The sequence below is a fragment of the Perca flavescens genome, chromosome 3 (genome assembly GCF_004354835.1).
Source record: "Perca flavescens isolate YP-PL-M2 chromosome 3, PFLA_1.0, whole genome shotgun sequence".
In the NCBI taxonomy this organism is placed as follows: domain Eukaryota; kingdom Metazoa; phylum Chordata; class Actinopteri; order Perciformes; family Percidae; genus Perca; species Perca flavescens.
In genome coordinates, this window is record NC_041333.1 from 11,635,499 (window position 1) to 11,648,351 (window position 12,853).

General features: G+C 41.9%; 1 protein-coding gene and 1 long non-coding RNA gene across 4 annotated transcripts in view; both read left to right on the forward strand.

Moving 5' to 3' along the window:
• Positions 1–6,543, forward strand: part of taok1a (TAO kinase 1a) — an 18,622-nt gene extending 12,079 nt beyond the window's left edge. For all 3 annotated transcript variants that reach the window (XM_028571244.1, XM_028571228.1, XM_028571237.1), the window contains exons 11-20: positions 66–233; positions 970–1,170; positions 1,341–1,469; positions 1,817–2,053; positions 2,147–2,275; positions 2,413–2,616; positions 2,746–2,985; positions 3,758–3,970; positions 4,115–4,297; positions 5,537–6,543. In XM_028571244.1, the coding sequence (XP_028427045.1) occupies positions 66–233; positions 970–1,170; positions 1,341–1,469; positions 1,817–2,053; positions 2,147–2,275; positions 2,413–2,616; positions 2,746–2,985; positions 3,758–3,970; positions 4,115–4,297; positions 5,537–6,073 (2,241 nt within the window). In that variant the 3' untranslated portion in view covers positions 6,074–6,543. The remainder of the gene's footprint in view (positions 1–65; positions 234–969; positions 1,171–1,340; positions 1,470–1,816; positions 2,054–2,146; positions 2,276–2,412; positions 2,617–2,745; positions 2,986–3,757; positions 3,971–4,114; positions 4,298–5,536) is intronic.
• A 3,161-nt stretch (positions 6,544–9,704) lies between these two features.
• Positions 9,705–12,150, forward strand: LOC114552684 (uncharacterized). Its single transcript, XR_003692209.1, has 3 exons — positions 9,705–9,807; positions 10,880–11,016; positions 12,106–12,150. It is a non-coding gene; the product is annotated as an uncharacterized LOC114552684 (long non-coding RNA).
• Positions 12,151–12,853: the final 703 nt, after the last annotated feature.

A 12,853-nucleotide genomic window follows, 5' to 3' on the forward strand; every position in this document is an offset into this window, starting at 1 on the left:
TTCCTATAACCATATTAGAAGTCATGATTTTAATGCAAGAGGTCTTTTCTGTGTTCTTCCTCTAGCATGCATTTGTCCAGCGTGAGCGGCCAGAATCTGTTCTAATAGACCTGATCAGTCGGACTAAGGATGCAGTGCGGGAGCTTGACAATCTGCAGTATCGCAAAATGAAGAAGCTCTTGTTTCAGGAAGCCCATAATGGCCCCACAACAGAGGCCCAAGATGAAGAGGAGGTCTGTGATGGGACTGTTTTGAACTTCTGTTGGCCTGCAATTTCTTTTTTTTTTTTTTTTTTTTTTTTTGTATCATCTCTGTCATGTCCAGTGTAGGGATGTTGTATATTCTAGTATTGGGGTCCTATTTTAACGATCCAATCGCACGGCGTGAAGTGCATGGTGCGTTCAGGGCGTGTCCAAATCTACTTTTGCTAGTTTGACGGTGGAAAAAAGGGTCTGTGCGGGGTGTGTTTTGAGTGTCCTCTCCCATTCCCTTTTAAAAGCCGTGTCTGTGTGTCTGTGTGTGTGTGTGTGTGTGTGTGTGTGTGTGTGTGTGTGTGTGTGTGTGTGTGTGTGTGTGTGTGTGTGTGTGTGTGCATAAGCCTAGGCGCATTTTATTTTATTTTTACATTGAAATAACAATGAAATGCTGCACTATTGACTTTAGACCAGGTTTTTGTTGGTCAATGGTGCGATCGCTTCTCACTGCCTCAAGATAGCAATACCCCAAGAATGCACCTGAACACACCTCCCTGTAAGACCAGCACGCCCATGGGCGCAGGTGCATTTGCTATTTAAACGACGTGGGCGCTGGACGGAAAATTGACAACTGCGTTTGTCTTAAAACTAGCAAAGACACTTGCGTCGGGCTTTGCGCCATGCCGGGTGCGAGATGGGGCCCGTTGTGTCGTTCTGTGTTATTAGAGAGCTTTGTTGTAACCTTGTTACGGTCTGCCGTGTGTGATATTTTTAGGAGCCAGAACACAACGTGGGTCGGACGGGTACAGTGAACAGCGTTGGTAGCAACCAATCCATACCCAGTATGTCAATCAGTGCCAGTTCACAGAGCAGCTCTGTCAACAGTCTAACTGATGCAGGCGATGACAAGAGTGAGGTGGACATTGAGGGAGACCACACAGTCATGTCCAACAGCTCTGTGATACACCTCAAACCGGTAAGATGTTCAGGTTCCAGTCTGACCTGCAGCTGGGATTATTTCAAATTTACTATATTAATTCATTATTATTATTATTATTAAATACAGCATGAGAGACATCATTTTATTGTTTTGCAGTTTCTTCTTCTGCTGTTTACATGTTGGGTGCATGTTTGCCTATGTTTTAGGAGGAGGAGACGTATAAAGAAGAGTCGGAGCCTAACACCTGGCCAACTGAGCCACAGTCCCCGCCTGCACACACTCCGCGGCCAAAACGGAACCGCGAACACTTTGCTACTATACGCACAGCCTCAGTGGTAATAACAGTTATTGTATTTGCAGATCAAATAAGAAGATGGATAAAGTGTGGGTGTGGGTGTAGCTGCTGGACATCCATGGGTTGTTGAAAGGCAAAAATCTTTTGACGAGTTGTCCTCGTGATCACTGATGCTTTTGTTTTAAGGCTAGAAAGTAGTACTTGATCCAGCTTGAAACCTTGGATATGCACTTTTAAAAGTTAATTGTCCATTTCCTCCATATTGTCTTGAAAAACCTCACTTATACGTGAGACATGTTAGCCTTACACACATAATCGTTGTCTCAAAAGCTTGTTCTTAGCGACCAAAACAATATATGAAGAGAATCCGGTTCTTGTGTTTTCCAGCTCACTCGCCAGATTAAGGAGCACGAGCAGGATTCAGAGTTAAGGGAGCAGATATTGGGCTACAAGCGCATGAGGCGGCAACACCAGAAGCAGCTGATGGCTCTGGAAAACAAGCTGAAGGCTGAGATGGATGAGCACAGACTCCGCCTGGACAAGGAGCTGGAGAACCAGAGGAATAGCTTTGCCCAGGAGATGGAGAAACTGATCAAGAAGCACCAGGCATCCATGGAGAAAGACGTATGCTTTTTTTTTTCAGCTAATTTGTGTGTTCGCTTAAGATTTTACAAAACTCGTAGAGTAAACTGATTGCGGTGCTCATTTCTCCATTAGGCGAAAACTTTTTCCAACGATGAAAAGAAGTTCCAACAACACATTCAGAGTCAGCAGAAGAAAGAGCTCAACAGCTTCCTTGAATCCCAGAAACGGGAGTACAAACTTCGCAAGGAACAACTGAAAGAGGTAGGGAGATCCACGCCTTCTTGCCCCGCACACAAGTCTCTCAAACGTTCAGTTTGCTTACTATCAGCAAATGGACATCAGTCGGCACCATGGAAGTCTGTTTAACAAGTGACCTGCAATCTTTCTTCCGTTTTTAGGAGTTGAATGAAAACCAGTCAACACCCAAGAAGGAAAAGCAGGAGTGGTTGTCCAAGCAGAAGGAGAACTTCCAACACTTCCAAGCTGAGGAAGAGGCCAACTTGCAGCGTCGACAGAGGCAGTATCTGGACCTGGAGTGCCGCAGGTTTAAACGGAGGATCTTGATTGCCCGCCACAATATTGAACAGGACTTAGTGCGTGAGGTCAGCACTCGGTCTCTTCCGTTGTACCGCTGGGTATCTCTCAAATATTCCAAACATTAGTGAATTGAACTTGGGAGCGCGACAGTCTCATACCTTTTGTTGTTTGTCTCTCCACGTGCCCATAATTAGGAGCTAAACAAGCGTCAGACCCAGAAGGACTTGGAACATGCCATGCTTCTCCGGCACCACGAGTCCATGCAAGAACTGGAGTTCCGCCAGGTCAACACCATCCAAAAGACGAGGGCGGAGCTCATCCGTCTGCAGCACCAGACGGAGCTCACCAATCAGCAGGAGTACAACAAGAGGCGGGAGAGGGAACTTCGACGCAAACACGTTATGGAGGTTCGCCAGCAGCCCAAGAGCCTCAAGGTGAGAGCTCGGCTTGTGAGCGTGCATGTTCATTGAATATTCAGTAGATCCTCTCTTCTGAGCCATAGAATTTAGAGTAAAAGGACTGCATCAGAGTAATGACTGTTTCGCTTGTTCCTTTTCTTTGGTTAGGCAAACATGGTGCTCTTTGGATGCTTTTATATAGACCTTAGTGGTTCCCTAATACTGTATCTGAAGTCTCTTTTATATAGACCTTAGTGGTCCCCTAATACTGTATCTGAAGTCTCTATATAGGCCTTAGTGGTCCCCTAATACTGTATCTGAAGTCTCTTTTATATAGACCTTAGTGGTGCCCTAATACTGTATCTGAAGTCTCTTTTATATAGACCTTAGTGGTGCCCTAATACTGTATCTGAAGTCTCTTTTATATAGACCTTAGTGGTCCCCTAATACTGTATCTGAAGTCTCTATATAGGCCTTAGTGGTCCCCTAATACTGTATCTGAAGTCTCTTCCCGAAATTCAGCCTTGGTGCAGAATTACAGCCACTAGAGCCAGTCCCACAATGAGCTTTCATTAGGATTGCCATTTCTGTGTCTGTAGCTATTGAGGAGGAGAGGGGGGCAAGGGGGGTGGGCCAAATTCTCTGGGTGGGCAAAGCAGAAAAAGGGGAGGTAACCTTGCTCTTTATTACCTCCAAGGAGATGTTGCTTTCAAATCTTGCCAGCTTTTCAACTTTACCAACCCTGCCTTTTAATGGTTGCTTATAAATATAAAAAATACCTTTTTTATTTTTCTCCTCTTTAACATAGTCCAAAGAGCTACAGATCAAGAAGCAGTTCCAGGACACATGTAAGATCCAGACCAGGCAGTACAAAGCACTGAGGAACCATCTGTTGGAGACCACACCAAAGTCCGAGCACAAGGCTGTCCTTAAACGGCTGAAGCAGGAGCAGCACCGCAAGCTGGCCATCTTGGCAGAGCAGTATGACCACTCCATCAATGAGATGCTTTCCACTCAGGCGGTGAGTCTGGGAATGCCAGGAATGTAGAAAAGTTGTCAAATAAAACCGTGAAGTTGCCACACCGATTCTTTTACATTTTCCCCACATCAGTTATGGTTGTTTTATATGTTGTTGGATCCTGATCCTGATCGGTCTGTCCCCTAGCTTCGTCTGGATGAGACGCAGGAGGCTCAGTGCCAAGGCCTACGAATGCAGCTACAGCAGGAGCTGGAGCTTCTCAACGCCTACCAGAGCAAGATCAAAATGCAGACGGATGCCCAGCACGAGCGGGAGAGGAAGGACCTGGAGCAGAGGGTGTCCCTCCGAAGGGCCCTGCTGGAACAGAAGGTTCTCCTCTAGAAATGATTGTCACGTGGAGATTTATATTGGTCTCCATTATCATTGCAAGCACCGGTGTTTACTACTAACGTTAACGATGGCTCTGTTCTATTCGAGTGGCCCCAGTGAGTCGGGACCGTGAAACGCCATGCAAAATAGCAGGACCCTGAAACTGAAGCCACTAAATGGAATTCAGCCAACCTTCATTTTATTATGTACACTGTGAAGTAGGGCGGGGCAATGTATCGATTTTATATCGATATCATGATATGAGACTAGATATCGTCTTAGATTTTGGATATCCTAATATGGTGATATGACATACTTGTTGTCTTTTCCTGGTTTTAAAGGCTACATTACAGTAAAGTGATGTACTTTTCTGAACTTACCAGACTGTTCTAGCTGTTCTATTATTTGCCTTTTCCCCACTTAAACGTTATGTCCACATTATTGATGATTATTTATCTAAAATCTAAGTGTGAAGATATATTGTTAGCGCACCAATTGTCAACCCTAGAATATCGCCGCAATATCGATGTTGAGGTATTTTGTCAATAATATTGTGATATCTGATTTTCTCCCTATCGCCCAGCCCCACTGTGAAGTAGAGATTTCAGATTTCGATACCTGAACTTGCGTATCGGGCCAATACGGAGTACAGATCAGATACCAGTGTGATTCAGATGTAGTATTATTATTATTATTATTATTATTATTATTATTAGCTGTATACTACTAACCCTGTATGGCTGTGATATCATGGTATGCATTGTGTGACATTGTTGTATGGCCTGGCTCAGGTTAAAACGTTTGTAAAACATGAACAAATACATCCAGAGAATGAATGCCATAGAACTTTCTCAACGGAAAAAGAACTTGTATAAACAACTTTTAAAGTATATTTTTTCAGGGCTAAATTACGGGTGTTTGTAGTTTTAAGCCCCCAACGTCGTCTTCCAGGCATCGCTGCATGGAAGGGCGATAGGATTAGGCAATGGTTAGGGTTAGGTGCCTTGAAGTCGACGGTCGCAGCGCTGCCCTAAAGTCGACGTTGGGGGGCTTAAAACTCCATCGAGCTAAATTACGGGGTATCGGATCATGCGCAGACTGGCGTACTCGCCAACACACATACCAGCATTTTAGGCAGTATCGGAGGCATTTCCGGTACTGGTATCGGAACTACTCTTCTGTGAAGCACAGGTACTGTATATGAACATTGTTATTTACCGTGTATTTTATTTTTTGTAGATTGAGGAAGAGATGATGTCCCTGCAGAATGAACGCTTGGAGCGAATCCGGAGCCTGCTGGAGCGTCAAGCCCGAGAAGTTGAGGCTTTTGACTCCGAGAGTATGCGCCTGGGCTTCAGCAACATGGTGCTAGCAAACCTCTCCCCAGAGGGCCTCAGCCACAGCTTCCCCGGGGCCCCAGCGAGTTGGAGTCACCATCAGCAGCAGCGGCCGTCCGGGAGCTCCCCAGGGTCCCACTGGGGCAGCGTCGGCTCGGCCGCCGGCGCGAGCCACCACGGCAGCCATCACAGCTATCACTCCAGTCCGGGAGGGGCACCTATGCAGCAAGGCTGGGGGCAGGGCATGCAGGGAGGTGGGGTGCCGTCGCCGTGGGGCCACCCATCGGCAGGAGCCCTGTCCCGCAGCAGTGGAGGTGTACAGAACAGCCCCCAGGCAATGGGGAGGACACCCTCAGGAGGGCGCAGCGAGCAGAGCATGAGCAGGAGTACCAGTGTCACCTCTCAGATATCTAACGGGTCACACCTCTCCTACACATAGATTCCCCCATCAGCCCCTGGAGTCGGAATTTGAGCGTGGAGATGTAGAATCCAGCAAACGCAGCAGGACAGAGTATTGGCTGAGCTCTGCCGCCAATGCCCCCCCCACCCTCGTGTACAGATGTGGATGTGCGATGAAATAAATGTTGCTCAGGTCAAAAAGGGCTGGAAAAGACGCAGCCCGTCCTCACGGCAGTTTATCGGCACACGTACAGATCCTTAAATTTATGTTACATAAGCAATTTGAGTGTCAACACATAATAGTCCCATTTGCTTTTATTTACAGCTCTCTCCTGCGAAAAGTTTTTTTAAATATATGTTTTGTGCTATTCACAGCCATTGCTCTCATTTTGCACATGAAACACTGTTTTAAACACCTTTTGACATGTGTTAACAATGTCCTAAGAAATGTGGTGTCAAACAATCACAGCATACTGATTTTTATTTTAATTTTTTATTTAGGACCCCCCCCCCCCCCTCTCTTTCACTCTCCCGATTCACATTCAGTTACACACTGGTCGATTTCGCTGACGGTGGTTTTAAAAACGCAGCAGACCTCCCGAACTAAAGCTGCTTTGCTGTTGTGATCCCAGCCTGCTGTAATGGTCATTGTGATAAACGAGATGCCTCTTTCTATTCAGTAGTTTTTATTTCACCTGATTTCCAGCCCACATGAGGCTTTCCAAATTCAGAGCCAAATAATGTTAGCTGTATCAGGCTTATGCTCCAACACTACTATGGTGCCTTTTTTTTTAAAAACCTTTTTGATTCTAAAAATCAGTCTCTCTCTCTCGATGTTTATAGTTTATTTAAAATTGTATCATTAGTGCCAGTGTATGTTCAGTTTGATTTTAGTTCCAGAGGTCCCGAATACTTATCTCAGATTATTATATTCGCTGTGTATGCAGCAAAGTTGTATAAATGGTGAGAAATGGACAACTTGGAAACCCCTGCGTTACAGAGAATGTCATTGTACACATTCACAGGAGGAATTGGGAGGGGTGGGGTCAGGAGAGAGATTCATTTGCCTTCAAAAACAATCCTAGTATCGATCTGTTGATTTTTATTAGTGCCTTTTTTTTTTAAACTGCTGCCTTGTTCAAAGCACTTTATACAGCGGAATATGTGTAAAATTAAAATGTTCGCAAAGCCACCTGGTGGATGAGTGTTTTCGTCGGTACTTAAGTTGAGAAGTCAATCTAACCCGTGCTGTGATTATTTTTTTTGTGTGTGGAGCGATTTCCCAAGTAGAGACAAGACCTAGTGTATGGCAACATAGTGTGCGAGTGAAAGCAGCTTTTACTGTGTTTTGAAACTAAAGCTACTGTTGGTTATCTCCTCCTGTGTGTTCTTGCTGAATTTCAATTGAACAGAACGTTTTATGTGAGGATGCTGCAGGCTTTTTAAGAGTTTTTTTTTTTTTTTACTACCGTTTCCATAAAACAAATATAGCTAAGTTTGCTGGAGAGAGTCCATTACGTGCAGCAGGCAGAAAGGTTAAGGCATATTGTCATGACCATGACAGCAGGCTTGGCACTAATAAGAAAACTACAACACAATGTTGGGGTACACTAAAAAATAAGGTGCTCAGTCATAATTGTTACACCATCTCATCAGAACCCAACAACAATGGTGACCGAATCAAGCACATGCTCGCACGATGACATTGTGTTATAGATACATGTAAAAGTCAAATTGAGTCAACGCACCCTCTGTGAAAACGGCCAAATACAAAATAAATGTGGCAAAAAGCACTTAGGTATTCCTTCTGATAGCTCAAGCAGTTCCTCTAATAATGTGTCTCCACTCGCTCCCTTCCTTCTGGTTTGTGGTTGAAATATCATTGGAGAAATGCCCTTTAAACCTTTTTAACAGCCTCTCTTAGGCTTTCAATTTCCATATCCCTTACAGAGAGTTTAAAACATTTTATTGAAAAGGCCATTAAGGTTAATGATCTCGAGATAATAAGGATGGTATGCTTCCTTGAAATACAAAGCTGGAGTTAAATGTGCATACGTGTATATTTTATTAAAGAAAACGTATAAAAACTAAACTCGCATTTTAAGAAAATAATTTCTAAAACTAACTTTATTTAACTGCCAGACCACACTGATATTAGCAGACCTTTCACTCTCAACATGGTTTTGAGTTGTCTGGACCTAGCTCAATGAAAGATCTTCTTGGTTTCGTGTACACAGACCGAATGCCTCATATGCACGCGTTTGCTGTCGTCTTCTTAAGTGGCGCTTCTTTAATCAGGCGGCCATTTCTCAGCTTTCTCACGGCAAAATTCGTTCTTCCCCCACCGCACACGTTTGAGCATTTGTCCCCATTCCACTCGGATTCAGGGTCACCTTTTCAGATGCTGGCTCTGAATGTCATAATGTGATATATGCCATCACATTTGAGGACCCAAAAATTGCTTTTTCCTTAAATAGGTGGGATGTTAATTTTCCACGTGTATATATCCTATCCTTGAAAGTATGCATTATATGAAGTTACATATGGTTTAGTCCCAAAACTCTTAACTTTTTTTTAATGCCCGAGTAACTAGTTCAGTTACTGTAACACAGCAGGTTCTATTTATCATTTCCTTTCTGATTTATTGATATTTGGTCAAGAAATGGGGAATGTATTTATCATGATCGGAATCTTACCTTTAGTCAAAAGCCAAGGCCAAGAGTTTGAATGTTAGGCCAATCGAACCTCACCTACATGCCAACCTTAAGTTTGTATGCGCTAACTTTTGTTCACTTTTATGTCAATGTTGTGTGTGTGCATGTGTGTGTGTGTGAGGGCGTCTGGATCCTGTTGTCAATCATTGTCGGTTATGAGACCTCCCCACAAACCTGGATTTTATTTTATTTTTGACTTTCTAACTTCGATGTCAAATTTTGTCCTACTGACTGAAAGCTTATGGGATACCGAATGAGAAACGGCAACAACAAAAGATGGCGATCCTTTCTATGGTCAAACACTGTGCCATACCTGAGTCGCCAAGCCCACATGCCACTGCGTTGTCTCATCTCCATGGTTTTACCTATCGGTGGGCTGATGGCATGAAATGTATAAAAACAAGTTGGTTCTGCTCTAGGGGCCAAAGTAAAAAGGCTTGAAAAGTTGTTGTGGTGACAGGCAAATTATGAAAGAGATTGCATTTTTTTGAAGATGTCAGTATTCTTCTTTGGCACATTACCACTACAACTCATACCCTGTATTAAAATGTATAGATGGTGGAACTTGTTATTGAATGTCAGAGAGATTATGAAGATACTACAGAAGATATGGTAAAGTACTAAAAGTGGATTTAAATTGTGTAAAAAAAGATACATTAAACAGAATAAAAATAGGATCAAATTTACTATTTTGTTTGTATTATATTTACCATTGTGTTGGCAGAGGGATATTGAACAGAAATCAGCTGTAATAAAGTAATTTTAGTATAACTGGCCTTGTGTTTTTATTTTTTTTGTACCGCAAGTGTGCAACTTTAGGTTGTATGCCATGCACGATGTAATATTGATGCTACTTCCATGAGACTGCAGAAAAGGAGGGAAAGGAGGACCGAGGACCGCTTGGGAATCAACTCAACCAATGATATCACTGGGAATCAATCGACCAATGAGATCACTGGACGCAGAAGCGGAAATACATGCAACGTGATATGTGACGAGCATTGTAAACAAGTTTTGCTAGCCTGGGAAAGGAATGCCATTACAAGGGTCTTTTACTTGAGTGAGTAAATAGTCTTACAACACGATTCAGTATTTATGTACTGACCTTGCGCTCCGTTAACAACACGGACATGTGATAAATGTAACTTCACGTTAGCAGTCGGTTCCTCTTGTGTAACTTTTTCCTGTTTAACCTTGCGTCCGAGATGCATTTAATTAAGTTTAAGTTGAAGGTAATCGTTAACGTTAGCTAATGTCAAAGTGAAACTATAGCTAACGTTACACAAGCAAGGGGCTTTAAAACGAGTAGCGTTAGCAGACGTTATACCTGGCTGCTAGTGCAGTTAATTGTATGACGACTTTAGCTGCCGAGCTATTAGTTATCCGTCATTCTTTTTCTAACGCTAAATAAACGTTATATTCCCTAGCTACTGACCAACAACTGTTTGAATAATAGTAACGTTAACGATTCATAGATATATATATCTCTGTGATAACGATTCACAGCACACGACATTACATTAGCTAACGTTAACTGTTATCTTATGTAATAAATGAATAGTCGACACTGATTTCCTGACTTTACTTTGTCAGCCAAATAAAAAGAGAAAAATTGTCAACATCAATGTATATCATAATTGCTTGTTTTGGCTCACATTATATATGCCCAACTTCATTATGTTATATAATACAATATGAACATTTACAGTATGTTTTGTATAATTTTAGTTATCCAAATACGACCTATAGCAGTATTTTATGACATTGTAGATTCCATTTACTAAACGTATAGGCTGGATTAGCAAAAAACAATTGGAGTATAAGAATAATGATGATGAATGAAATGTGCTGTAATAATGTAAAAGAAACAACACTAAGATTGTATGTTGACTTTTCCATATGCACGATGCCTACAAAACCTGATATTATTTACAATATTTCTTTTTTGAATGTATATAAGCATCTGTAAAAAGGTTAGGATGTAAACAGTATAAATGGTATGGGAAAACCCCTGACAGTGGACAAATATGCAAAGATTAACACATGAAAAAGTCAGGAGACCTGAATACTTTTTTTTTTTTTCAAAAGGGATCACTTACAGTATTTCTACTGTATGTCTGTTGTCCTCACAGAGCTCCAGGATGTTGTGTGAAGTCCTGCTGTCATCGCTATGGTTCCTGTTCGTTATCTTCTGGGTCGAGACAATAAGTGTTTGGCTGTTTTTGTCCATGTTCTACCAGGACCGAGCGTTTTACCACTGGGGAGATGAGTAAGAGATGGGTTTCTGTTGTAGGGCTGCACAATTAATCGCAATTTTATCGAAATTGCAATATGGACTGGTGCAATATCCAAATCGCAGAGGGGCGCAATATTTGTTAAAGGCAAACTATATGTCCAACCATTCTGAATGCAGCATTGTGATGTTGCAGAGATGTCCCGCCCTACAAATCCTATCCTACAGACTAAAGAAAACATCTTTGTTTGGTACAAAAATCACACTATAATCATTTAATTTTTTTAAGATTTAATATTAGTCAAATGAAAATGAGAATAATGATACGAACATGATCGTTCCCTTCAGTATCGTGAATCATATCGCAATCGCAATATCAGTCAAAATAATCGCAATAAGATATTTTCCTCATATCGTGCAGCCCTATTCTGTGGTTAACATTTGTATGTATATATTCATATATTCAAAATACTGTAATATTATATAGTAAAGCAAAAGATACTCTATACTTAAGTAGAAAGCTCCACACTTTTTCATACCCCTAGCCTTACTTTCAATAGTCTGAAATGAGTTCTAGTATTTACAGCTTCTCATCTTATTCTAGTTACGTGATTAATTATAATGTATACATTTCACCTAATCCAATATCACTTTTTGCTGTTACTTTAATCAAATCTTCCTGCGAGTATATTACTATTATACTTTATTTCATATGAAGTACTTTAATTATGTTACAGGTAACTGAGCTAGTGCTAGAGCTTTTGTGACACCAGTTATTATTACTAATGGTAGGCTCATGTAACCCAAAAGAGAGCCAGATTAAGTTGAACATGCTTTGGGCTACAGGCCCCAGATGTATACGTACTTCTATGTCAACTAATGTGTAAGTAGATGGAGAGAAGAGAAGGTAGAATGACATGCGTTGAAAGTTAAAACGCCGTCTCCATTTTCTTGACGGGACCCAAATTTAGACCTCAAGAGTACTCAAGCCCTTCCTGAACCGATGGATGGAAAAACACTTGAGACCTAATGGGCAATGTCCGTTATGGAATCAGTGTTGTGTGTACTCGATTCATGCGTTAGTGAAAATTCTGTTTTAATAGAACTATTCTTTTGATGTTACAGGGTATTTGCAGATGATCCTGGACAGATGATATACATGTTGAGCAGGCAAGAGCTTTATTTTTACCCTGATTAATTAAGTTTGTAAGACTTTGAAACATGAGCCGTGTGTATCTGTGTGTGAGGATTAATCTTGTGTCTCTCTCCACAGAGTCGATACCCATATGCAGACTGAGATGCAGACCTGAGACGTGAAAAGATCAAGTACTCCACTGAAAGGACTCTCAATAGAGGGGCTGTGGCAGTTATGTGACGAACATATGACCGAAAGCAGTTAGCTGTTTTTCCTTTGCACTGCCTGCCTGGCACATTGTTGTGCACAGTTCTTGTTAACAAATGTAAATGTAGGCCCACTCTTATTATTGGTGGTGGAAACTTGCAGCGTGAGTGAAGGCGCAACGTTTCAGTGGTTGATATTTTCTCTTTCAGATTTTGGGGAAGCAGAATGAATGTAGCAGAAAATGCTTGGTTTGGCCGGCCTTTATTTTAAGTGCATTTTGAGACTTGCGCTGAGATGCTGTTTTGATCATACCACCGTTCTATGAAACTACAGTTGTTGCTGTCTGCAGCTATATTTGTGTTTTAAATATCAGATTGCAGTAAATCTGTAATAAATGAGGTGTATGAGTGTTATTAACAATTAGGTATGAATGTTATGTATGGATGTTGTGGTGTATGTTTGATGCCACAACCTTCAAGGAGCTAAGCTAGCTTTGAATATCGGGGGTGGTGGAGCCATGTACTTGTGGTT